We start from the raw sequence: 27,500 nt of genomic DNA on the forward strand, positions 1-27,500 counted from the left end.
TTCTAGATTACAGGAGGCGAGAGTTGGCCCCACTCTACACCTTCAGATTCCTGGGAGCCCACATATCTGATTACCTCTTCTTGTCTGCTGACACCTCAGCAGTCGTCAAAAAGGCACTGTTACACTTCCTGAGAGTGCTTCTTACCGCTCCACCACCGAAAGCGTTCTGGTGTATATTTCGGCGTGGTACTCCAGTTGCACTGTGGAAGACTAGAGAGCCATCCAAACAATAATGAACTGGCTGCTCACTTCAGCTATCAAATGGGCAATATCACTACTTCAGTCCCTTTATTCCATTTCAGTCACCTTATTCTTGTGTATAAGGCAATAATGTTACTTCTTTTTATGTTTGGAGGATATGTCAGGACTGTGCAATAGTGCAACATCAGGGGAGTACTTGTTCTCCATACCATTGCACTTTTGTAAATCGGAATGACGATACATGTACATGGTTCTGAACAGTCTGTGCATGTGTGTGTGTATGTGCGTGTGTGTGCTCCAATACCTGACGTTCTCATGGCGATACATGTACATGGTGTTGAACTGCTGCATTTCCTTCTGACTGGGCTCCTTCTTCATGTCCTGCAGCATCTCATCTGCTATGTGCTTAGGAAGGATGGACAGCAGTAGCCGCTCCTGCACACACACACATGCACACATGCACAGCATTGCACACACAACAAATAGATAGGTATTTATTCTTCAAATGACATTTTGTTTTCCATATGATCAACAGAATGTATCTGGCCATGCTAGCTGTGGTGTAAAAGGAGAAGGCTCAGTTAGCCCTAAAATTACATTCTTCATATGTCATGAGAGGGTTTTAAGGAGCTCCGACAGTAGGATTCCATGAATCATCAAGTTTATGTACCTTATTTCACTCCCTGCAATCATCAGCAAATGTAGGCAACTTTTAGATTGAAGTTACAGGAATATCAGTTTATCTGCCCCCATATTTAGTACTGCCAACTCATTTTCATGAAGTCATTCGCAGTGCTGTTCCACAGATGTCCCCAGGGGACTCTGGACTCTGATTGGTCTATAACCCTGTCAATCACTGCTAAATAAGGTCATCATGCACTTGTCTGAGTTGGCCAACCTGCCATCCTCCTTGGCTTAGAGAATATACACACCATGACTCAAGCATTTCAACCAGGCAACATCCACACACACACTCGTCCTGTTATGCTCTTATGAAAGAGAAAAAGAATGGAATGCAAAAGGAACAAAATACATGCGCATGTGAGTGTATGTGAGTGTGTGTGTGTGTGTGTGTGTGTGTGTGCGTGTGTATGAGAGAGAGAGAGAGAGAGAGAGAGAGAGAGAGAGAGAGAGTGTGATTACAGCTGACATCGTCTCAGGAGGCTGGTCACCATGGTAACCTGCAGCGGCCGGATGCTACTTGATTGGCTGGCATGCCTGGTCTCCCAGCAGCCTTTACGCCAGCATTAATATTCAGGGAGTTCCTCCTCGTGTGGTCTTATCAGTCCTCTCCCCTCTCCTCTCGCTCTCTCCTTCCCCCCTCCTCTCTATATACTTCTCTCTCTCTCACACTCACACACACACACACACACACACACACACACACACACACACACACACACACACACACACACACACACACACACACTTTTGGGCCTCTTTCATTTTCTCCCCAACCTTATGATATCTCTCCCTTCTCTCTCTCTCTATCCCTCATTTTCCCCTTCTCTTTTCCTCTCCCTCTCTCCTAAACAGTAACCGTCTGTTCCATAAATAGCAATCAAGAATGCCCAACAGCCACAGTTGAGACAGAGAGAGGAAGGGACTTGGCTGCTGACACAGTGTACACATATAAGTGTCCTTACACACACACACACACACACACACACACACACAAACACACAAACACACACACAAAGAGGAAACATTCACAGTACCTAACAGCACACTCATAGACCACATGAATCAGTGGAGTATCGACAAACAGCAGCAGGATTGTGTTTGAGAGCTCTGGCCAGGGCACTGGATGTCTACATGCACGCACACACATTAACACACACACACACACACACATTCTCTCAGTCTTGGTCTCTCTCGGTCTCTCTCCCTCTCTCCCTATCTCCCTCCCTCCCTCCCTCCATCCCTCTCCGTGTCCGTGTCTCTCTCACACTCACACTCACACACATACTCTATCTCTCTCTCTCTCATTCTCTCTGTGTCTCACACTTACACACACAGACACACAAACAGTTGTTTCTTCCCTCTGCCCAGAGTCCAGACCCAGCTGTTCCTGAATGAACAGGACCTTCCTGCCCCTGTCTTTGCTCTGTTTCACTTCAACCCTCTTTGCACATAATGGCCTGTGTACAAAAAGGTATGAGCTGTTGTTTACTCAGAGCCAGCAAACAAAAAGCTGTGACCACAAGAAGTCCTCTGCCAACGCAAGCCTTGCCTTATTTCTTCACTCTCTTAAAATGGAAGGACAGAGAAGAAAGTGAGCAAGAACAAGAGCTCACCTGCAGAGGACTGTAGTTCTCAGCAGGTCAACTCACATGGGAAAACCACACACACTTATACACACACTTTTCACCTACATAATATCTTCCCTTTCTCACTCTCTCCTCAACTCTCTTTCCCCCAGTTTCTCCCAGCCCTTCTCTCTCCTCCTTCCATTCATCAATGTATCAGCTGTGCTGCTTTCTCTCGCTCCCTTTCTCTCCCTCTATCTCCTGGAGTATCTCACCTGCTGCTGACTCTGCTCCTCCAGGTTCAGCTTGACCTCCAGGGACTGCCGTGCCTCCAGGAAGGCCTTGCGATGCTTACGGTCGGCCATGTAGTAGGACATCACCCCCACAGAGATGGCACATAGGTAGATCACTACATTGGCCAGGAGCTGCAGTCATATACATACACACATGTACAGAAGATGACGTTAGAGAAAGACGAGGTTATTCTTAGTTTATAAATATTTCTGTTTGAACTGCTTACCCATTCCTTTTTTTTGCAGTATTTTTCTTCACTCAAACTAAGATACACAGGGACATTTTTTGTTTGAAATGCTTGAAATGAACTTATACAAATGACAGGGAACTAACAGTGCTAAAGGGGGAACTCTGCTGTAGCAAACACAGACCGCATTGTTTGATTAAGCACACAATGACAAGCCAACAGGTCTCTCTGTGAGCAAAGCTTTAATCCCCAATCAAATACATGGAAATAGCCAATCCACCCAGGCATAAAGACATGGAAAAAATGGTTCGCATATACTCAACCCTATGACTAACACCTTTTTTTCACACATCAAAGATGCACAACAAGAAATGTTTTCATTTCTTAAAAAATGAATAAATATGATATTTTCTTTTCTTTCCCTGTTTGGGTGAACTACTTCTAATGCATAAATCCCCATACTCAGGGCCTGTGAAAGTATTGATTTACTTAATAAACTTGCTTGAGCCAAACACTCCTTTCATATGAATGTCAACCTATCCTGCATCATGACATGAAGTATTCAGAGGGAGGGGCTCTTCCCACTCTCAAAAGACACTAAGTAACAATTTAGCCTACATGCAGACCCTCAGATGAGAAATCCTCAACCAATGTATTTTTCCATCAGTTGTATTTAACCTAAAATAAAAAACACAGCGGTTTTCTTCACAGCAACTATATTTCCTCTCTGATAATATCTTAGACAGTCAGTGAATAGAAAGTCAACCAGCATTTGGGAAGTACCCTAGCAGGGCTGTTTGTACCTGCTGATTTATTTATTCAAGACGATTGTAAGTGAATCACTACTGCATTGTGTTGCATCGAACTGGTTGGACCTCTAAAAAAACTCTAGAAAGCTGACAATTACAGCAGGCTATGCTTTAAGGTATGGACCCCTTGTACTGAGCATTCCTTGCACCCCTGTATCAAAACTCTTGATTCAAATGTGTTAATGCATTGTTCATTTTGTATGTCAAAAACTGAAAACAGAAGAAAAACTTGTATGATTGGACATGTGTCCAGACTGGAGTATGGTTGGACATGTGTCCAGACTGCTGAATGATTGGACATTTGTCCAGACTGGAGTATGATTGGACATGTGTCCAGACTGCTGTATGATTTGCTATGCAAATGTGAGGCTCTCATGTCCATGAAGTCCCCTGGTTATTCTCCAGCCAGAGTATCCTCATTTTCTGTTCTCTGTGTCAGTCTGTCCCTAAGGGATACACTAGCTACTAAACACAATGCTGCTGTGTGGTCAACCTAAGAGACACCTTCACAGGCGCAGGTTAGCACACATACATGGTGAAAAGGGGCAAAGTCAGGCAAAAGGTCACATATAAACAGGAATGCACACACACACACACACACACACTTCAGACTGGACAGTGCTACTCCCACATCTGAAATACTCATGCTGAACTACATAAATCCAGTTCCTAATCAAGACCTACACTCATGCAGCTCTGCACAGTTCAAATGTTTCGTCATTGTAATAACATTTCGATCGCAGTAGAATCGAAATGGGGAAAGGCTGATGAACCTCTTAGCGGATATACCCTCAGGAAATTAAATTGATGCCATATTAAGAACCAGGGGAAGCTAGGTGTTGGTAATTCGGGGGGGGGGGGATTGGTTAATATTGACCTCTCAAAATCCATTTCCTTTCAGTGTGCTAATGTCAACTAGACAATGTCCAATATCATAGACCTCCGGCAAAACTAAGGTGTGTGATGGAATTATATAATGTGCTCATAACATCAAAGGTCCACTGTGGTCTGCGTAAACTACCACTAAACTAACTCTTACTCTCTGCTCTGGAAATAATCCTTTGTATGAATATTACAAAGTGCAGTTAAACATACAGTAGTTTAGGGGCCAGGTACCTCTTTAGCAACACCACACAACATTAAAAATGACAGTAGACATGTCCAAAACACACAGTGAAAATGGTGAACTTTGCCTACTTTAAATGTTCAGCATCACAGCAAATTGGTGTGGCAATGATGTGATGATTATGACCAAACAACCCTGAACAATAAACCAGGATGCTGACTTTAACGTAGAGTCTCTCCTGTAATCATCCCTCCACAGCTCCTCCACAACACACACACACCTTTTTGCGGATCTCACATCTGGTCCTTGGATGGTTTTCTCTCTTTTACACACACACACACACACACACACACACACACACACACACACACACACACACACACACACACACACACACACCTTTTTGCGGATCTCACATCTGGTCCTTGGATGGTTTTCTCTCTTTCTCTCTTTTACACACACACACACACACACACACACACACACACACACACACACTTTTTAGCACCTGACTTCGCACCTAATCTTCATCTCTGTGAGTATCTGTAATAGCTTCATACTTCACACACACTCTCTCTCTGCGCTTAAGGGAGTTCTTTTCACCTTTGTGGACTTTTTTGGGTACGCATTTATAAACTTGCTGTTATTTGGTTTACTCAGTTAAAGCCTTACGGTGTCGCACATACTGGCATATATTCTGTCGGTAAATAAATGCCGGAATAAATTACACCCACAAGACAAGTCAAATCATACTCCAGTCTGGACACATGTCAAATCATACTCCAAACAAGGCAAGACAAGTTCAGAATTGACAGAGCTCCCATATCTGAACAAAACTTCTAAGCACTGTCCTTTATTAAAACCCAGTTCCTGTCGGGTCTCGTGTCCACCTCATCCACAGAGCTGGGACATGAATCCACATCCCAATAGATGGCTCGACTTCCTGTCGTAGTGCATTAGTAGCCCAACGGTGTTCAGAGTTGCTGTCGTTTTTACAATGGTGTTCCACTAGTCACATGTATCCATTATTTACTTCTAGTCTTACTTACTTACTTCATACCCTATATACTCTCTTATAGCCAAATTAAAAACGCATAATGTTTTTATTTTCCTTGTGAAACCTTGAATAGGACGCAAAATTTCCTGAGTGAGGCAAATCACCAGTAATGTGATACTGACCATGAACCAATAATGAAATTACAGTAGTAGGATGTCCTGTACTCAGAAGCATGTTGCTTACGTCCATTCTTCTTCTTCTTATGTTGTTGTCTCCCCGTGACATTCATTAGCTGGGGTCCCATCATCCTTTTTAATGCAAATTTTTAACCATTTTGGAAACTCTTGAAATTTGCATAAAATCTTCTAATCGAATAAGAAATTAATTCACTAGATGAGGGTGGATTAACTACCGATTTGCATACAGTAAAATGCGACAAAGCTTAATGGAAAAGGGTCTATTCGCATCAAATCACATTTGTTGTTAAAGTTGCCCCTGACAACCTCAAGTTTTAAAACCCACAGCTCTTCACAACTCCGTTGAATAGGATTCGCATCAAACAGCGGTTGGAAACGCACACAGACTCACATTTCCTTAAGCCGATATCTTCATGAATGCACTTCAAATATGTGGATGAGTTGAATGCAAACCCGGCTAGTGACAACATGGGGGGTATGGTTTACATTTGGAAATGATATAATTATATAAATTATACAAAATTATGAAAATCAAGACGGTTAGCCATTTGAAATATCTAAACCAATCTGCCTTGTGAATGTAAAGCTCTCGAGGAACTCAGTGTTGCTGTTCACCTCCAAACCATCCTCAGGTTCTCTCGTGCCAGAGGGACATGATTATGGTTGAGTCTGTACGTTTTCGAACCATCCGAGTCTCTCGACAACGTAGCCCTACATTGCCCTATTCCTGTCTATGTGCACCTTTCACCTGCATTGCTCAACCCCCACCTTAACCCACCTCCACCTGCCTCTTATGACTCCAGTCCTTCAAACACCAGCCTTCCTGTCATAAAGCCATCTCACTGGGTTACTCTACCAAACCTTAATTCTATCTGCTGACTCAACCCCTTCAAACTCTACCATCACTTAGTTCTAACTGCTAAGCTCCATACCCCACCTAAATGTGCCTAATTGTACCAGCTGACCACCTCCCCACCCCCTTCCAGGTCAATAAGGCAATGTGAAGCCCTAATCCAGGGTTCCTCTAGTTCCTGGAGACCACTTGCCCTGCACATCTTCTGTATTTCCCTACCCCAAGCACACCTGATGGAATGCTGTGTGTTTCAAGGAAAATACCTCTGATCGGCTGATTCAAACGGGTTTAGTCCAGGATGCTACGAAGTAAGTCCGTAAACAGGGAAACAGAATTAAGATCAGACCCCCCCCCCCCCAGCCCACTCATCCAACTCACCTGTCTTCCGAGCGCGCCCCCCTGGATGTTCTCCTGCTGCTGCTGGGCAATGGTGACGCCGAGCACAAGCGTGTGAACGCCGCAGGACACGGCGGTGACAAGCACGAGGGGTGTGAGGCGCATGGGCAGCGTCAGGAAGCTGGAGAAGCTGAAGAAGGCCTGCCAGCCAACCGTGTCGCTTGGCTGGTGGAAGCGTGCAAAGTTCAGCCCTAGGTGGCAGAAGATCTGGGCGGCGATGAGAACCCACAGGGCATAGGGCACCAGGCGCCGGGACACGCGCTCTGGCAGCAGCCCGAAGCGGCACAGCAGGTAGAGTGCTGCGTCGGCCGCCAGCCCCACTGTCGCCACGGCGATGGAGGCCAGCTTGTCGGAGGTGTAGACGACAGCACACATGACGATGATATAGCAGTCAAAGAAAGCGGCGAAGGCCACCAACACAAGCAGCGTCTCGTGCCGCTGCCGGCGGAAGTAGGTCTGGTAGAGGTTCTCCAGCGACTCAGGGGCAAAGGTCAGCCTCATGAAGCGAGGCAGACAAAGGCAGCAGCCTGCACTGCGCACTGTCACCTCGTGGGTCCGGCCCACCGCCTGGCCTGGATCCGAGGGCAGAGTCACAGAGCAGTCGGCCGAATACTCAGCCGAGTACTCCGGCTCGGAGAAGGCCCGGTTCCGAGGCATTGCGCCAAGTTGATTCCTGTTCCTTGTCTTCCTTTGAAATCAAAAGTCAATTTATGTAGGCCTACTTGCTGTCAGGCAAGAGGATTATACACCTTGTGCTGTTGTGTAGGCTCTTTACAAATACATTGTGCTGGCCTGTCCACATCGTACCTTCCTGAGATTTTATTTGAATTCAGTGAGACTCTTGATTGTCAAGCCTTCCATGTTAAAAGGGATCTTGATCACATCTTTTGGTTCACACGGTAACACCTTTCATTTTGGTCCCGATGTGACGCTAGTGCTTTCCATCAGCGCTGCACAGTGATGCAGCGTGGATGATACTTCAGTGCTCAAAATGCCTTTTCCTGAGGTTCGTTTAACAGGTTGTGCGCAGAGGAAATGTAGAGCGCATTCATCGTGCCTCAGAAATATTCAATCTCGTGACAGATGAGAATTGAAAACTCTAAATGGTGACAATTCTCAGAGGTTCGAAAACACAAAAAACCGCATCCAATATAAAAAGCCGCCGGTAAAAAAAACTAGACTCCATGAAACAAGCGTTGTTTACATTGCCATATCTCGCACACCGCCTCCAATCCACTGAGGTCGCCACCATCGCACACTCGGGGTTTCCATGGTGAATCCCTCACATAGGAAGGAAGAAAGACATTGCCATTTAATGGATTTTGCTCTTAAGAATACCACACTTAACGCAAGGGGGAAAATAGATGTGATAGATGTTCACGCCACAACAAAAGACTACAAGAAGAATAAGGGGTCTCATGAACACTACAAATTAACTACACCCTATTTCTCAGGCCAAGAGTTGCGTGGGATTGTGTAAATAAATGTATTCACTCATTTGCACAGACAATCCCTTAAGTAGGCTACACTACTGATCACCCCTTCTTTTGTCGCTTTCAAACGCGCTACGCTGCCTTCGGATTACGTCTGCCTGTATCACTGACAGGAAATACATGTTGCGCTCTCTCTCGCCAATAAATAACGAAATAAATAAATAAATAGACTGATAAATAAAATCCAGTGTATGCTGCGTGTTTCTATAATGGTATGTGCTAAATTAAATAAATTGCATCCAAGACACATGCACACCTTTTGATTAATTCAAAGCTGTACTGCTATCTGACAAGTTTGTGAACAGCCAGCATTTCAGCATAGCAAACATCCGTCGCGCATCCCTTGACCACATGAGCAGCTGCCGCCTAATGACCAGTTCTGCCGTCGTCTCGGTGGCTGTTGATCGCATTTGAAACCATGTGTCAGCGGTAATCCTAAAGACCATCAAATGACACCGATCAATGTTGTTGCCTATTTACGTCATAACAATACAACACGGGTAATACCCAAAATGGAAATCCTGAAGTTGTACCTTTGATTTTAGCTTTCATTTAACCGTGCTTCTCTTAGTTGTTTCTCATCCATGGCTCTTAGGACCCATCATCAGAGTTCAAGATGAATCAGAGCAAAATCCTTGCGCATATAGGACGGCCATACAGCATCCCAGCCTTGATATGTAGCCTTTCGTCTGTTCCACGATGTCTGCCTCACTTCAAGGTTCAGAAGTCAGTTATGCCAGACACGAAACACCGCCGTCGTTTTCATACAAACTATCATATGCGCAACATACAAACCGCTGTTAAACGCAGTATCCTACAGCGCATTTCTAGATTTCTTCCGTGATTCCTTCCTGTTTAAACAATACGGAGTCGCTCTTCCCTTTTCACCCCCGATTCTCACTTTCTACCCCGCACAAGCCCGTCCCCTCACCCCTCCTCTCAGCACCACCTTCCTTTTCGCAGTCCTGAACTGAGTCGGCGTGAGAAACAATTAAGACACAAATGAACTACTCTTTGTAGCAACCACTTACAGAACTAATCGAAGCGGTATTACGACTTTGGACTTAGAACAACCGTCAGCCTTAATTCATTTATCTCTCCACACTGTGCGGTGGTGAATTCATTTGACTACCAACGAAAACAAGTTAACCGCATTCTGGTGCCTCCACCACAATTGATGGTGCCACAGGCCCACATCGATTATTCCAGTAAAAACCCCGTATTGAGCCAGTAATCAATAACCACAGGGCTGACCTTTGTAAAGTAAAAAAAAAAATAGAGAAGAAGACGCTCCCACCCAACACAATTTAGATGCGCTGACTGCCAGATCATATCAGTGTTCTGTTGTCTCGACCAGGAATTGGCATAATGGAATCATGGCCCTGTCCTTCCCTTCACCTCTCAGGATGTTACGGCTGAAATACACCCTTCTTAACCATCCCATCCTGACCTGCCGGCTGTCTGGAGCTGTTTGTGATGACCATGCTCATAATCCCAGTGTTTGTTATGGGGTCAAAGGTTAGCGCATGGACTGCGCTGTTGTTCAGACATATGTCTGTGCACCTGGTGCAGGTGAATGGATGCTGTGCTCTTTGTGTGTTCAGCCAGTGGGACTGTCTGTGAGCTGGAGATGCTGCTGATGTGGTAATTAATGAGTCTTCTGTGTCACCACTGAGGACTCACACATTACCCCAGGGGGCTCCTCGCCCCAATCCAGTAATTATTAAATGGGATCTCTTCGCAACAGAGGGCTTAATCACATGATGGTGAGAACCACACAGGGGACAGAGAAATGTAGTTTAATGACAAACACAGCCTGTTTGTTGAGGGATAGGTTTCTTTCTCTCTCTCTCTCTGTCTCTCTCTCCCTCTCTCTCTCACAAACACACACTTTCTTTCTGTCCTACTAACCCTGTTCACGTTAATAAGAGTTGAGTTTGGAGTCGCATTTGGTTTCCTTATCCATCTGTTTTTTGTTTCACTCTATACCTTCCTTCCTTTGGATGTGTAGGCTATTGTAAAAGAATGAAGCTGTACTGCTTGGAATGGAGTGGAATTCTCCCAAGGTTCCAACAAAGGGTACAAGAACTGACAGGAAATGAAGGTGAAGAAAGGAGGAGCTGAATGAAAGGGAAGGGGAAAGAGTGCCGCTATTATGTCTTAGCATTAGCAATGAAAATAAGGTGTCAGTCTAGAAGGAAAGAAGCGAATATATCAGAAGACAGGAGTAAGACCAAGGATGAAGGTGCATCTCTGTGATAAAAAAAGAATGTCCCATAGAAACATTTGCAGGCAGGTTGTGGTGGTTGTTAAAAGAATGTAAAAAATGTTTTTTTTTCTTCTATTCCTACTTTGTTTCAAACTTATAAATCTGTTTAGATTAAATGTGTTGAATTGTTAAATTAAAATCCAAACCCACCTTGCCTGATTGAACACCACTCCCTGAAATAAATTATAAAAGATCCAATCAGTATTTCTATTGTGAACATTTATGCTCTTAAGTTATCTGTCTGCTAACATCACAAATACATAAATTAAAAACTGAAACTATCTACTTCATTGGGAACAAGCGACATGTTGCTTCATTCCTTTTCATGTCTATTTAAAAGCGGAACATTCCATACAGACCTCAAATACGTGCATGTCAGCTAATTTTCTAGCCATTTATCGCACTTTGATATCAATAAATATGATTATAAGTTAACTTTTTCTTTAAAGGGTTATTTTGTTTTGTAAAAGTGTGTAGGCACCCTGGATTGTATTGGAAATAACAGGCCAAGAATATAGCCTACTTGATTTACAGTTGTTTTTTTTCATGCAAACATAGAACAGTAGCATAATCATTGCTTTTTCACTATCCCTATTGCAGAGAAGCTTTTTAATTTAACCAATGGCAATGGGTGTCACTTCTTGCACTTTTAATCATGTACAGCCAATATCCAGAGGTTGTATTGTTGTTACAACGAAGGGACGTCTGTGCCAACGAATTTCAGTGTTCCTCTGTGGTAGACATTTCGATAATAATACACTTTATTTATATTATATAGCACAGCGATAGCATGTTCTAGCCTAGTGTAGGCCTACTGGCATCGATTTAGGCTACACATTTCCAGTATATTGTATCAAAATATTTGAACATAGTTTCGCGTTCCCCTACACACTGATTGGTTTGTGATAAAAACAGTAAATGTCGGTTTTTATTGTTTTGGGTTGTCCGTTCTTTTTGGGCTACGTTAGACGTTTGTTTTCTACCGTAGTGACGTAAAGGCGCACCACAGACGCTGCTGACGTGTAAGAAGGGAAGTAGTTGAACAATCTCTTCTACTGTCCTCTTCATGTTAAATTTAAGTTAACGAGTGACAGTTCAATAGTGGGATGTATAAAGTTGTCAGATTGATTTTGTCCAGAGTTGACGTTGGATAGAAACTTACAGGTAAAATCCAATGTTGTCGTCGTTAAGTTATGTAGTTGTCAATATCAGCAAGGGTTGTGAGTGAGCAATGCTAAGCTAGCAATCGATAGCCAGGTATTTTGTGCACACAACGTCGCTAACGTTGGCAATTTAATTTCCATCAAAACGATGTTTCTGTATAACAGAGGACATTATTTGCCTTTTGAAACATGCATAGTAGTTTTAATTGATTAAGAGCATTGTAATTTCACACTAGTTGCTGGATACTAGCTAGCCGAGCTTTGCCCAACTAACGTTAACGTTTCTTACATACAGCTTAGATAGCTAGATAACGTAAACTGAATCTGTAGCTTACCCATTCAGCAATTTCACATCCACAATAAATCCGTTGTGCATGAATGGTGCATGACTCCTAATAATAGTGTTATTGTTTATACTATAGGGAATTATAGATAACATAAGGGGTTTGAATATTGGCCACTGTGTGTGTACACTACTCTCTGGTGCTAATTCCATAATTGCTTAGCATCCATTCTTCATAGCATGATCCAAATGTCATTCTTTTTTAACTAGCCTACCGTATACCATGCTCATAACGAAATATAAATGGCTAAAGCTGAAACTCTATAGACAAATTCGTTGGAAGTAATTGTACATTAGGTACTCTTTCATCGATAGGACACTCCCAGATACATCGGTGATGCAAGTGCACATGCATAATGCACGTAGCACAGTGGCTGTCTGAATGGACAGACACATCTGTTAATACTGAAGGACCTCTTTCGGAAGCATACAATATTTGTTCTGCCTCAGTGCTTTTTGACGTGATCATTTTTCATAAGGCATTATGGCAACACCTGTTCCTCATCTTTCACATGTGTATCTCTCTGCAGACAAAGACTTTACATATCAGCAACAAACGGCAACCATGGGCAGGAGGAAAGTGCCAGATCTGTACAGAGCCCCCTTTCCTCTGTACGCTGTTAAAATTGACCGCAAATCTGGATTAGTTATTACGGCTGGAGGCGGTGGGGCATCCAAGACTGGAATCAAGAATGGGGTGGTGAGTAAAGAAGTGATGGAGAGTGTATGTATTCATTAATGTACAGTACTGTGCAAAAGTTTTAGGCAGGTGTGAAAAAATGCTATGAACTAAGAATGCTTTGAAAAATGTAAACAATAAATGTTTATTTTTTATCCATTTACATGGTAAGACTGAGCACAGCAACAAGACACAACGTAGTTATACTGCATCAGCAGGGTCTCTCCCAGACAAAGATTTCAAAGCAGACAGGGGTTTCAAAATGTGCAGTTCAAGCTCTTTTGAAGAAGACGTTGAGGATCGTAGACGCAGTGGTCAGCCAAGGAAACTTAATGCAGCTGATGAAAAACACATCAAGCTTATTTACCTTCCAAATCGGAAGATTTCAAGCAGTGGCATCAGCTCAGAACTGGCAGAAACCAGTGGTACCCAGGTACAGACATTTACTGTCCGGGGAAGTCTGGCCAGAAGTGGTCTTCATGGAAGAGTTGCAGCCAAAAAGCTCTACCCCGACAAGGAAACAAGGCCAAATGACTGAACTAAGCACGAAAACATGTGGTGCATGTGGGGTGCAGAAAACATGGCAGAAGGTGCTCTGGACTGAGTCAAAATTAGAAATATTTGGCTGTAGAAGAAGGCAGTTTGTTTGCCGAAGGGCTGGAGAGAGGTACAATAATGAGAGTCTGCAGGCAACAGTGAAGCATGGTAGAGGTTCCTTTCCAGTTTGGGGCTGCATTTCTGCAAGTGGAGTTGGAGATTTGGTCAGGATGAATGGTGTTCTCAATGCTGAGAAATACAGGCAGATACTAATCCATCATGCAATACCATCAGGGAGGCGTATGATTGGCACCAAATGTATTCTGCAGCAGGAACATAACCCCAAACATACAGCCAATGTCATTAACAACTATCTTCAGCTTAAAGAAGAACAGAAAGTCCTGCAAGTGATGGTATGACCCCCACAGAGCCCTGATCTCTACATCATCGAGTCTGTCTAGGTTTACATGAAGAGACAGAAGAGTTTTAGGAAGCCTACATCCACAGAAGATCTGTGGTTAGTTCTCCAAGATGTTTGGAACAATTTACCAGCTGAGTTCCTTCAAAAACTGTGCGCAAGTGTATCTGGAAGAATTGATGCTATTTTGAAGGCACAGGGTGGTCACACCAAATATTGATTTAATTTAGAATTTTCTTCTGTTCCTTCACTGCATTTTGTTAATTTATGAAGAATTGATGAAAATAAACTGTTAACACTTCCATTTTTGAAAGCATTCTTAGTTTACAGCATTTTTTAAAACCTGCCTAAAACTTTTGCACAGTACTGTATATGCAAGTGATGGAGAGCTGAATGTATTATACAAAGATGCTGTATGCATTCATTTATTTGTATATTTTCTGCTGAGATCTGTGAGGGTATAGTTGGGGTTGTCTATCAGTTTGTTTATTTTTTTGCATGTTTATTTGTTTATTTCCAGCATTTCCTGGGTCTGGAGTTGGTGGGCGGGCAACACAGTGCCACCCTGCTGCACTCCCATGACACTGACACACTTGCCACCATGAACATGGCGCTGGGTGAGGAGGTCATCGCTGCCGGACAGGACGGTAACTGCAGCCTGATGCGCATCCGACAGCGGGCACCTAAAGATGGACGCAAAGCTGCTGCCAAAGATGGTGAGAGACAAAGCATCTTGTGTGTGTATCTCAGAATTGTATATATATATGTGCATTTCCACTCCAACTGAACGTATGCTTTCGGTGTTTGTGTATCGGTGCGTTTCAGTCCTATATAGCTGTATACTGCAGTGCTGTACATCTGTGCCCTTTAGGACCAAGTCAGGAGCAGGGAGGGGCGAGGAGACGTGGTGGTGGCCGGGGGGACAAGAGTGGGGCCGGGGATGTGGACGATATGAAAAACCAAACTCTGCACTTCTCTGTGGAGCAGATTGGCTCGGTGCAGACTGATCTCAACCCGAAGGACCCACTCCAGAAGTGCGTTCGCTTCAGCGCTGACCTGAAGCTGCTGCTCGCTGGAGGCACCGACGGCCATATCCGTGTTTGGGAGGTGAGGAAGACGTTAATGTAGACGACAGCCTGGACCCTTAATCTGCAAATGTAACTTGAACTCTGGGTGTGTACCAGACCACTTCTGAGTTTAGGAGCTTGTACTCAACACAAGGGGGTCTGGCATTTCTTTCATTATCTATATATTTTCAGTGCTCTGGACATTGTGTGCTTCATGAAAAGCTCTCTGCTCTCTGTGTTCACTCCCTATAATGTATCTGTTTCTCTGTTGTATTTTCTTAAGTATCCTGACCTAAAGCAGAAGTTTGACTTCAAAGCGCATGAAGGTGAAATTGAAGACCTAGATATCACCCCTGACAAGAAGGTAATGAGGCATTTTGAGACTACCCTAGGAATCAGGTGTATGTGTTTGGTTTGTTTGTCACACTTGTTTGTTTTGCTTTGTGCAGCACATGGTGACTGTCGGGCGAGACTTTGCCTGTAGCGTGTGGCGTGGAGACCAGCTCGCCCTGGGCCTGTGTTGGCATGACAACATTCCTCATATCACCGAGAAGATGTACCGCTATCAATCCTGCAGGTTTGTGTGGTTGAGAGGCACACAGATGGCAGTCAATATTCACTATAAGGTATCCACTGAAAGTTTAGTCACTCTGGTTTTGTAATTGCTGTGTGTGGGTGTTCTTTGTCTGTTTAGGTTTGGTAAAGTCCCGGACCAGAAGGATGTTTTGAGATTGTTTACAGTCCAGATCCCACACAAACGGGACCGCAAGCCACCGCCCTGCTACCTCACTAAGTGGGATGGAAGCTCCTTCCTGCCATTGCTTACCAAACCTTGTGGCAACGAGGTCATTTCCTGCCTAGATGTCAGGTGAGATTGGTTTGACCAACATATATTTTTTGCGTTGACATAATTTCTATTTTTTCTGTATTGTTTGGATTCAATTGTGATGTGAGTATTTCATGTGTTTCACAGTGAGTCTGGCACATTCATTGGGCTTGGAACTGTCACAGGATCAGTAGCCATACACATTGCCTTCTCACTGCAGGTAAACACACACACACACACACACACACACACACACACACACCCCTTTGTAACTTTTTCCCCTTCATAGCTGAACTCTCCTGTGTTGTTTGTCTGCAGAGGTTGTACTACGTGCAGGAATCACATGGGATTGTGGTGACGGATCTTGCGTTCCTCCCCGAGTCGGGTAAAAGCCAAGCAGTAAAGGGAGATAATGAAGTGGCCTTGATCAGTGTTGCCGTGGACAGTCGCTGTCAGATGCACACTGTGCCAAACAGAAGTAAGATTTCATTCACTTTGTACAGACAGTCACAGCTGTATGCTGTACACACACACACACACACACACACACCACAGAACGATGTTCACTGTTTAACACACGCATATAGGTCAGTAGTCAAATTCATGAGCTGCTTCTGCTTTCTTGTTACCCAACTGGTCTTGTTCTACATTGCATTGAGTTTTAGTAAAAAACTGGTGAGCGCGTATACATGAGAACATAGTCATGCCATATTTCTCAGTGTCATTTTTCTGTTGTGCTGACCTCTTCTTCCCTGCCCCCCCCCCCTCCAATATCTGTCCCTATAGGATCATTTCCCCTGTGGCTGGTGCTGTTCCTGTGTGCATTCATGGTGGTGGGAGTGCTGCTGCTGCTTCAGCATCTCTTCCCAGGCTTCATGTAACGGGCTGGGCGAATGGAAAAGGCTTATCTGCCAGCGGCTGCAGGCTGGGGGGGTGGTGGTGGTGGTGGTGATGATGAGGTGGCAAGAGAAGGACCTTCCCCTGGTTGCAGTGTTACTGTCCTGGTTCAGAGTAGGGTTGGTCTGTCCCAGCGGTTGCTGTCTGGGTCATCATGACAGCCCCTCAGGACCTCGGAGAGACTGAGACGGTGCCCCCCTCCATTCCATCCACCTGTACTTCACCACTGTTGCCCCCCCCCCCCCCCTAGCCTAACCGAACCGTTTCAACCAGAGTAATTTCAGTAGACAAAACTGTGGACAGTAGACATTCTTGCAGGAAAAGGACACACATTAACATATTAGGCATTTTGGAACTGCCCAGAATCACTGTCTGCTGCTATGAGTTAAGTCCAATGTTCTCCCCAATCCCAGAGGCATGCTAGTGCTCTACCCTGTAGAGGATCGTCTTCAGAACAAACTGGAAAAGTCTGAGCTGATGGTGGCTACCATGAGATTTTGTAGAGAAGCTTTTTATGCACGCTTCAGACATTTAAATCAGTCCCCTGTCCAAAAATGTGAATGTCAACATGAAGAGTACCCCTGCCCCAAAACAAAAACCTCAGGAACTTTACTTTTAATTGTTAAATTCGAATTGAATATATTACTTATAAAAGATGTTTTTGAAATTAGCTGATGAATGCACCTGAATTGCTTAAAGCTCTTCAGGTAATGAAGCTTACATTGTAATGATGCACAGTGGGGAGGTACACCCATTGCCTGTTTTTATGCTAGATATTTAAGACAAATGTAAAGAAAATATACATATTATTTCAAATCACTGCATTTCAGTCTGTGTCTTATGTCCTTATTGGATGTGCTGTAGGAAAAAAGTACCAGTTCATCTAAGCAGGTTTCTGGGTCGCAAGTCTCCATGTGTGGTCTCTTGCTGTTGTATCTGTATTGTCTTTAATAGCATACTAATCAAGTGCACACTGATGGCGAGACTGAAGTAAAGCTGTGAATGTGGTAAAAACGTGTCTTGTAGGGGCACCATAGAATGTGTTAGTATGAAATTTGCGCAAAATACAAACTGATCCTTGAAGCACTTTTAAATTCAACTTTATACATTCGTGGAGTAATGGGGAATTGCCTTATGGTAAACGGAAACTCATATAGCAAACAGAAAGAAGTGTAGTTACGTTGTCAAAAATGGACAAATATCTAACGGAAGCTGTGTCGCCAAGTTCGCTTGTTTGCTAGTCGGAACATTTTTAACGATACTCTCAGAGAAACATGGCGACGTCCGTGGGAAAGCCACGCGTGAGTTTCGTAGAGTCTGAAGGTAAGATTTGTTTGATTACATAAAGCCTTATAAGTAACTTGACACAAAAATGAAGTCAAGTATGTTTGGTCTGTTGGATGTCACTCTGCTGTTAAAAGCGGACTTCGGAAAAAAGCGGACTTTATATCTTTACCTGTCGACATAGCTAGCTAGCTAGCTAACTTGACGTGGCTCTGCATTATTATGGAACGGCCCAGGTCCGTCTGGTTAGAACAGTGATTCACTGTAACGTAACACATTTTATTTAATAATGAATGTTTCATATGAAGTCATGAAGGTGTCTTACACGAGTATTAGGTGATCCTGATGTCGCTATGCTAGCACAAGTTGGGTGATAGAGTCGATGTGGACGCATTTGATGCTAATAACAAACATCTGTGTGTTCAGCCAAAACATGATAGTCAAAAAGTAAAGGCACACAATTTCCGTGCCTTTCGTGATGTGCTGGAAGCTCAAATGAGAACATAAGCTAGGGTCTGATTTGATTTGTGATGGATTCAGTGGCTTTTGACCACCTCCATTTAACATGGCCACTAGTTTCTACCTGTCCATTAAACCGAACAAGAGTTCAACTCCTCCATAGTTCACATGTTTGAATTTGTCAGACGATCAGCATCCAGAATCTGGTTGCCCTTTGGACAACGATTTAGTGGCATTGCTTTTCCATTCGCTGGTCATCCACTCATTTACATCAGATGAGTTATCCGAAAACATACGAAGCTTAGCTTATGTCGTAACTCCACCAACATGTCTTTTATGAATTTGCTTGATGGCCTTAATGAAATCACAAGTGGTCCATCTAAAGTTTTGCTCAATGTGTGATGTTTGACTACGTTGCGGGTCTTTCTTGTGTTCCTTGCTAGTCATCTGGTAACCAAATCGGTCTAATACGTGGTGTTTATGGTAGTTTAGAAAACAAGAAACCTTTCTCTAGCTGTTGGAAAGGTCATCTAGTACAATTGCCATGGCAGATAATCAGTAAAGTAAGACAGTTGATTTAGTTTTATGTGTTCTGTTTAGATTCAAAAGATGATGTGGATGTGCCCGAAGAGAGTGGCAGTGAGGTGGAAGACTCTGCCGATGACGGTGATGAAGAGGGAACAGACAATGAAGGCAGCGAGGCGGAGCAAGAGGACACTGGGGCGAGCGATGAAGATGAGGCAGCTATGGCAGGAAGTGACGAAGATGAGGAAGATGACGGTGGTGAAGACCAGGCGGCTAGCAACCCAAACGCTGGTTGGGCCGACGTCATGGCAAAGATCCTTAAGAAGGAAACACCCAACAGCAAGCCAGTGATCCTCCAGAAGAACAAACAACTAGAGAAAATGAAGGAGAAGGCCAAAGTGGAGATACTGGAACGCAAGAAGCACGTAGGTTCATGCATTTTGTGTGATGTTCCTACAGAGTCTATAGTACTGGCAATCTATGCTTACTGTCGTGTTCCTCCTTGAAAGTTTTTCAGTGGCTGGATAAAAATGTACTGTTTTCATAGACCATAGAAACATGCCCTGTTATTCCTGTCCTATTCTTTAGTCTTGTCAGTTAAAGCCTGCGTTATGACTGCTTTGAGATGAATCAACCTTTAATCCAGTCTCCATTCCAGTCTAGTGTTCAGTGCATTGCCTGAAATTACATGAAATGTGAACGGGTAGAACTTTCTTCTAAGTTATTGTAGATCCATTGTACAGTATGTGACGGAGTTAATGCAGATCCATTGTACAGTAATGTGAGGGAGTTAATGCAGATCAGTTGTTAAGTAATGGGACTGCTCAACAGACTGACAAGAGGAAAGCATGGGAGATGATGTGTCGTGTCAAGCCGAATGCGGTAGAAGACAGGGCGTCAGAGAAGAGTCTACAGAGAACCTCAACCAGGTATAACAGAGGGCAAACACCTTGGATTTGTTGTTCCTCAACAACATTCAACATTTAAATCATAATTCTAGAGGGTCATTTTTATCAATAATGTATCTATTCACATGTCCAGATAAAATGTCCACGTTGTTTACATTTTAACCAAACGTTTTGCATATATAATTACTGAATGAAGCCAGAGGCTCTTTCACTGTGTGTGTGGGCTGTAGGCTATACCTATTGAAATAAAGCATTGATATGGAGAATGTCTCTTGCAGACTGTTTGATGTTGAGGTACATGCAGATTTTGGCAAAGTAATATCAGGAGAGTGGGCTGTATCATTGGATTGGTGTGTCGTTCACAGAGGCGTGGTTCAGCTTTTCAACGCTGTGCGGAAGCACCAGAAGGACGTGGATGAGAAGGTGAAGGAGGCTGGCGGCTCGGAGAGGAAGAAGGCCAAAATCCTCGCCACCGTATCCAAGAGGGACTTCATTAACGTGCTGAGAGGCACAGAGGGCACCGCTGAGGCTGCCAAGGCGGTCAAAGCAGAGGTGTGTGTGTGTGTCTGTGTGTGTGTGTGTGCGCTCAACTCTCTCCTCCCTTTCCTTTCCTCTCCTCTGCTGTCACCTCTGTGACTCGCCTGACTTGTCCGCTCTCCTCCTTTCTCTCCTGTTTTTATTCGTCATTTTGCTCCTTTTCTTCTTTCCTTAACTCTCTTTTCCTCTGCCCTCCCCTTCTCTCATGTCCTCTCTTTTCAGAACTCACAAATGTATTTTAAATAGCTAACTATCATGTTTGAATTCAGACAGCAGGAAAGGGAAAGTATACAGCTAATTTAGTTGTTGTCTTCTGAAAATACTGTGGCTTTTTCCACGGTCATGGTGTTTTCACATGACATTAGCTGTTACTCTTGGGGATGGCCATAAATGATAATGGATTCAAAAGATATTTCTGGAATGTTTCCATGAGGCTGATGGTCATCGCAGTGAGCTCCTACTCCGAGGCCATTAACATTAACTGTGCTTACCTTTGAACCTACACGGCCATGTTTCCCATGGGGCCATCCCAGCAGTCATCTGTGTGGGGGAGATCATGTCACATACCAGTTGGCAGAGTTGGCTTTGTTGAAAATGGATCATCTCTCTATGGTCCATAGAAGGGCAATTTTCTCTCTCCCCCTCCCCTTGTGGGGAAACTAGAGGTGAGCAGGGAGAACAGAACCATTAAAAGGTTTTTAAGGGTCAAAGGTCACCATATGTATGGACCCCAGAGAAGGGAAAGTTTATAAGTGGCAGCCATGACGAAAGATGGTTGAATTCTCGTAATGCTTAGGAAAGGTGCTCCAATGCTTTCTTTCATATCTCCTTTAGCAAAGGGTACACTGACTGGACCATCCTTTACTAAAGGAAAGGAGATAAAGGCGTCCCACAACCCCTTGCAGCAGCAGTTGGATTCCCTTAGCACCTCGGTTGTCTTCTCCTAAGCCTTTATGAATTGTCCCTCTCATCTTTCCATGACCTCATTAAGTTTTCAATCAAGGTGAAGGAAAAGTGGTTAGAAAAAGTCGTAGGACGTAATTGTTTTGACTGTTCAGCCCCAGCCAAGGACTTGAAATGACGCCAGGTCCATTATGGAATGACCTGGGGTCCCCCATTACTCCTGCAGACGGCCCAAACTTTGATGGAAATTAATGATCATTTCCCATGGCCATAGTAAAGTTGTCAAAATAAAGTAAATGGGCATTTTTCTCTATTTATATTCCTCCCTGCCCTCCACGTGATGGACAATGCTTTATGACCGATTCACAGGAAACATCTTTCTCTGTAGGCTTTTTAAAGGAAATTTCTTAAAATTGTGATTCTAATATATTGCCCCTAGATGGCACTGCTGACAATGAAATGGTTTGATGGTCAGAAATTGAATGCACTGGCACAAATAAGACATCATTCAAGACAACATTTGTGTTTGTCACACTATAATGAGGTTATTCTTGACATGTTTTGTTTCTCTATATGTCCTTTATGTGTAGCTTTGTCCAAAACAAACTTAATATAATAAGTAAATAATAAATAAATCATAGGTCAAATGTTTGACCCTTCTTTTGTTGTCCCACAGGCCAGTGAGCAGGCAGAGGGGAAGCCGGCGTGGAGCGTCCTCAGGGACGACTACATGATGGGCGCCTCCATGAAGGACTGGGACAAGGAGAGTGACGAGGAGCCCAGACAGGAGGAGGGAAAAGGGGAGGGCTACAACAGCGATTCGGACTAAAGCCACTTTCCCCTCCGCCGATGGTGTTCGTTTATGGTCTTATTGTTCACTGGACACAAGCTATGATGGTTTTACATTTATGTAGATGTAAAATGTGACTTTTGTTACTATTAAGTTGTGAGGATCCATCTGAAGTAGAGAAGGTGGGATCCTTGTGTCCTTCCAAATCTCCACACACTATAGAGAGGGGGCTGTTTGTTGACGGAGCCTGTTCTGACAGACTTCAATGAAAGAGCTGGACTATCCTAGGAACCATGAAGCCTGGATACACCAACAGGAGGAGGAGGAAGAGGAGGATTGTTGTGGTGGTGATTGTTGCCTACCTGGGTGGGGGGTGTTCCAAGTACGTGGTTTAGTGACAAACTTGGCTTAGTTAACTCGGAGTGGTAAACCTCTTAAAAGAAGAACCCGATAGCTTTGTTTTTCTAGAAGAATGAAGCCATAGGGCTTGTCTCTTAAGAGGTTTACGGAGTTACCTGGGTTTGTCACTAAACCCCGTTCTTGAAACCCCCCCCCTGGTTCTTTGCGATCAGCCTTACTGGGTCATCTAGACACGTTTTGGCCCATTTGTGTATCTTGTAAGTTTTGAACATGCTGCCAAAGCATACATTTATTACTGTGTAAATAGTATATTTTTGGAAGACCTAACAGGCAAAACTGTGACATACTCTTTTGGTATGCCTTCATGTATCAATGCTAAACGTAAATCAAACAAAATATAATAAATCAGAACTGTTATTTGAAGACGAGAGGTCTCCTTCTGCATGGAATGATATTTTAGAAGCTCTGTTTTGCTCAATAGCCTGTGAACCCTCTATTAACAATGAATTTGATTGGTCTAGTTCATAAAAAAACAGTGATTGAAAACCAAGTAAGACAATAAAGCAGAATGAAGTTCAATTAAATGGTTCTCTGGAGTAAGAAGACCCAGCTACCATCCCTGCTCGATTCCAAAATCATTACCGGACAGTTTTTGCTTCAAGATGTTACGCCTTCAGAGCCATGCAGTAAATTTGAAATCCTACCTGGAGTTTTCTGACCAGTGAATGCTGTGTAACCCTACTTAAATGTTGCTTCAGTATCAAATCTCCCACAGCTCATGGAATAAACTTCTCATACCTGCACTGTCCTCTCCCTACAGAGAAGGTTGTAGTGGGGTCAGTTATAAAGATAGGGGACTTCAGCCCTCATCTCCCTACTCATAGAAAAGAAAACCTGAGGGGGAAAAAACGCAATGTCACAGTATATGTAACATTTATTATTCAAGGAATGACTACCATAATCAACCTCAAACTGGATTCCAATGAAATGCATGAAAAATTCCTTTGCCATGATGTTCTAGTGTGATGAGGTCTGACTGATTGATTCGTCTACCGGAACCAAAGCACATACAGTGCTATTCACTCTCTTCCCTGTCTGAAAACCTTGTGATCCACTCATCTATCAGAATTATGTTAGTTATATGTTTGACCAGAATGGACACAAGGTGGCACTGTTGTCACATAAAAGAGAAAGAGGACTTTGCACTGAAGGTGCCAGGGTAGAGTCAGGCTGGCTTGTGTATGTCTTGACCTGACCCCTGAGTTGATCACCAAGTGCTTCTTATACACTGAAGTACTACTAAGAGGGAACAGAAACTAGACCAGTCTACACAAGCAAACAACAGTAGCTATGCCATTGTATAACAGCCCACTGGAATGATGGAGCCATCTCTCTCTTGTGGACACAGGTAAACACCACGTCTCGGGATTACGAGCTAAACTGCCCAGATGCTGCATGCCTGCCTGTTGCGGGTCGTCATGGGGACAGCAGCACTCTTCGACTGACCTTTGCTCGGGTGGCCATCTTGGTGTTTGCCAGTGCCTCTGTTTCTTTTTTCTCAGCCGTTTTTACATTTCATTTCACGTTCTCATCCTTATCCCGTCCCAGCCACCCACACACACACAAAAAGAGTGGAAATATTTGCCAAGCTCCTTATCGCTGTGAGGTGGAACATGGCTGTAGCTCGAGCGCCAGACCGCCTCCATCACGTGAAGTGCCCATCCGTCATTGCAACACTGTGGCCTGTCACTGAGGAATGCCAGCTTTCTCCTGGCTCTGTTGACACATGGACGGAGAATGTGTCTTCACTGTCCAGCCCCCCCACACACACATACACACCACCACCACCCCTCTTTATCCCTATGTCTCACACTTGCCCACTTTCTCAGCTGCCTTCCTTGGAGAGCCTTGGAGCCTCTCATGTGGAGCTGATTGCAGGTAACCCTGCACAGGGTTTAAGACGGGCCGGATGTGCCCCAGAATAATGAGCGGCTACTGAAGACAAAGGCCAGGTTCATTGAAGAGGAGACTCAGTAGCACTACCACATGTGGTGACACATAATGCATCATTTCAGCCAAAGTTAGGGAGATACCTTCTCCATCCCCCCCACCCCTCCACACACACACACAACACACACACTCTCCCTGTTGTCTTGCATCTGTCTGCGTGGGCACTGATTTAGTGACAACATCTGGTTTACACCAGTGTGCTGGTGGGTCAGTGAGTTTCTGAGAGGCTGTCACTGCTGATAGATTGCTGGTGCTGGGGGCGGTGGAGGTGTAGGGGTGGGGGTGCATGGGTGGTGTTTGAGAAAAGTGGGAGAAAAAAATCTTTTGGCACATCATGAGAAAAAATTTGGGATTTTCTCGGGAGTGGTAGCGTAAATCACACTTGCGCTCTGGGTGACGGGCGGTGGGAGAGGAGTGGAGCGGAGGAGGAAAGAAGCGGAGAGGAGAGGCGAGGAGAGGAGAGGATAGGAGAGTGATTATGCTAAGGCCTCGCTTTACTGAGGTGTGGTTGTTAGGTGGGAAATACCACAGAGCCATGACCTGACACCTAGACAGGGCCTGAAGCCATGTTGGACTGCACAGCCCTGTTTCCCCCTTCATGTTTTAATGTAAAGTTTAACTGCCAAAGCTGCTGCACTGTTCCCCGCTCCATCAGGGGAAATGTGCTACTGCAGAATCCTGTCTTCTTTCCAAGTTCTTCTGAGAAGCCTGGGAGAAAACGGGAGACTGACCCTGTCTCGCTGCCTGATAAATCTCACATTCGAATGTATTTCCGTTCCTCGGCATTCCTTTCTACCATACAAAGAAGAACAAATTGTTTTACAGACATTCTCCTTTAGTCCGAACTGATAACAAAGTAAACCAATTAAATAACTAAACTGTTATTAAATGTAGCCTATGTTTGGTCCGTCACGGACTTTGACCCCGCGAGTTTAACACGTGCAATACATTAAAGTGCGTCAGGGAAACCAGCGTATGACACAAGTTGGATTTGACACAAATTAACAACACGTTACCTATGCGGCTAGCTTTAGGACCCAGTTGCGGAGTGTGGAGTTCTTACTCGTTGAACTGTCCCGATGGGCACACCGAAATATTTACAATAAATTGCCTTGTAGCCTAAAGTTGAAGGAGTCCCCCGGTATGAAAGTGATGACCACAGCCTCAGTTTGAAACGTGGGGGAGCACGTGGTGAAGCTAGTCCCTTATAAATCTCTCTGCAACCGGACGCCTGTTGATGTTGTGTACTGGCACGCGCTCACACGGAACACGGAGGGACTGCGACTTTCTCATTTGTTTTTTCGTAGAAGGGGATGGAGGAACGCGTTAACGCTCTTCCGTTGCACTGAAGGGAAAATACCATTTTCCCACTCCTCAAGTAGTTTTGCCCTCTATCATCTCGGTCCCTCCACCGGTTCCTTCTACACTCTTTAAGACCTAAACGGTTGTGCGCTAACAGCTTTATTGAGTTTTGTTCTCGACACCTTCCTGCGCAAGGACGGGGCAACTTAAACAGACTGTAAACTACGGTGTGTTGTGGGACGAAGCGATGCACGGTTCCGCGTGAGGAGCCCTTGGAGTTGATCTTCTGAGGGAAGTGAAAGGCAGGCTTGTGTGGAGTGCAGAACTGGGCGCAGTTGGACAGCTTTGGGTGCTCTGATGCGGTGGAGGTGTGCGCTAACCCGCAGGCTGCGCGTCTGTGTCCAGCTACTGGAGATTGAGACCTAGTCGGTTGTGGTTTGTTTTGCTTGAGAGTTAGATCGAGTTTGCCGGGGCATTTTATGGTCACAATTTGGTGTATGACATTAGCCCGACAATAGAAACTTTTATATGACATTCTTGTAGACTTACTATGAAGTGATCGGGTTTTTGGAGTGAGGATCCGACTTCGTCTTTCAGCTATTCATCTCCTGCCTAACGGATTTTACAGATCATTTCACTTCTTTGATTTTTGCTGGTTGAATGGATTTTCAGGTATAATTTAAACTACAGAGCTTGAATTTGATACACAGTATACTAAGTATCATTGACATCGAAACGAAAAAGGGTTTAAATAACAAACAAAGGGAATCACGAGAGAATATATTTTATATTTTTTATTTAGTACACGTTGAAATGAGTATATATCCATATATTTAATTTAAGTAGTGTCTGAAGGCCTTGCAACACGTCACCAAAATCAGTTTTACATACAAAATCAAGACGCTGCTGCTTTGTAGACCTTTTGGAGAGTTAAAGATGAACTTCTGCGTCCTGAGTCTCCTTCTGACCCTGGATTTAGCCACTGTTGCTCTCAGTCTGTCCACATGTAGTACGCTGGACATGGACCAGTTCATGAAAAAGCGGATCGAAGCCATTCGCGGGCAGATCCTGAGCAAACTCAAGCTGACGAGCCCGCCGGAGACTTACCCTGAGCCGGAGGAGGTGTCCCGGGACATCATTGCTATCTATAACAGCACCCGGGACCTCCTGAACGAGAAAGCCAACGAGCGGGCAGCGACCTGTGAGCGCCAGCGCAGCGAGGAGGAGTACTACGCCAAGGAAGTGCACAAAATAGATATGCAGCCTTTCTACCCTGCCGAGAGTAAGTATCTGTCTCTTCTTACACCCCGGGCAATTGTGTGGGTTAGGGTCAGCCAAGGGACCGTTATAAACAGCTGGTCCACTCTGACCTACACTGAGTAGCCTAAATGTCTGTGTATTTAGGTTAAACGTTGGACCCAGAAGTCAACAGGGTTCTGCTTATCCCAGAGAGCAGTTGCGGTCAGCATTAGGTGTTGCAA

General features: G+C 44.3%; 4 protein-coding genes across 7 annotated transcripts in view; 3 read left to right on the plus strand and 1 right to left on the minus strand.

The window, feature by feature from the left end:
* adcy3a (adenylate cyclase 3a) overlaps positions 1 to 7,906 on the minus strand; it is a gene marked incomplete at both ends in the record, with an annotated part of 21,112 nt that extends 13,206 nt beyond the window's left edge. For all 4 annotated transcript variants that reach the window (XM_080858269.1, XM_080858266.1, XM_080858268.1 and 1 more), the window contains 3 exons: positions 506 to 636; positions 2,726 to 2,875; positions 7,232 to 7,906. In XM_080858269.1, coding sequence (XP_080714395.1) covers positions 506 to 636; positions 2,726 to 2,875; positions 7,232 to 7,906 — 956 coding nt within the window. The remainder of the gene's footprint in view (positions 1 to 505; positions 637 to 2,725; positions 2,876 to 7,231) is intronic.
* Positions 7,907 to 12,035: 4,129 nt separating this feature from the next.
* preb (prolactin regulatory element binding) lies at positions 12,036 to 17,760 on the plus strand. The gene is made up of 10 exons (XM_080858539.1): positions 12,036 to 12,175; positions 13,048 to 13,217; positions 14,672 to 14,867; positions 15,023 to 15,258; positions 15,502 to 15,582; positions 15,668 to 15,795; positions 15,913 to 16,086; positions 16,192 to 16,264; positions 16,363 to 16,522; positions 16,831 to 17,760. The coding sequence occupies exons 2-10, from the start codon at positions 13,083 to 13,085 to the stop codon at positions 16,923 to 16,925; spliced, it is 1,278 nt and encodes a 425-aa protein (XP_080714665.1). The 5' UTR covers positions 12,036 to 12,175; positions 13,048 to 13,082; the 3' UTR covers positions 16,926 to 17,760.
* Positions 17,761 to 18,215: 455 nt separating this feature from the next.
* On the plus strand, positions 18,216 to 23,226 carry rrp15 (ribosomal RNA processing 15 homolog; the record flags this gene model as incomplete). The annotated part of the gene is made up of 5 exons (XM_080857586.1): positions 18,216 to 18,264; positions 19,285 to 19,634; positions 20,041 to 20,138; positions 20,483 to 20,669; positions 22,234 to 23,226. 5 exons carry the CDS (start codon positions 18,216 to 18,218, stop codon positions 22,384 to 22,386), a joined length of 837 nt encoding a protein of 278 aa, XP_080713712.1. The 3' UTR covers positions 22,387 to 23,226.
* A 2,761-nt stretch (positions 23,227 to 25,987) lies between these two features.
* The window catches only part of tgfb2 (transforming growth factor, beta 2), a 35,338-nt gene continuing 33,825 nt past the window's right edge, over positions 25,988 to 27,500 (plus strand). The window contains exon 1 of the mRNA XM_080858430.1: positions 25,988 to 27,301. Within this exon, the coding sequence (XP_080714556.1) occupies positions 26,956 to 27,301 (346 nt within the window). The 5' untranslated portion in view covers positions 25,988 to 26,955. The remainder of the gene's footprint in view (positions 27,302 to 27,500) is intronic.

This window comes from Sprattus sprattus (assembly GCF_963457725.1).
Source record: "Sprattus sprattus genome assembly, chromosome: 19".
Classification (NCBI taxonomy): Eukaryota; Metazoa; Chordata; class Actinopteri; order Clupeiformes; family Clupeidae; genus Sprattus; species Sprattus sprattus.

Coding starts and splice junctions, on each gene's coding strand:
- preb (XM_080858539.1), top strand. CDS start 13,083: ATGGGCAGGAGGAAAGTGCCAGATCTGTACAGAGCCCCCTTTCCTCTG. Junction 15,259..15,501: donor GCCATATCCGTGTTTGGGAG/GTGAGGAAGACG, acceptor TATTTTCTTAAG/TATCCTGACCTAAAGCAGAA. Junction 16,265..16,362: donor ACATTGCCTTCTCACTGCAG/GTAAACACACAC, acceptor GTTTGTCTGCAG/AGGTTGTACTACGTGCAGGA.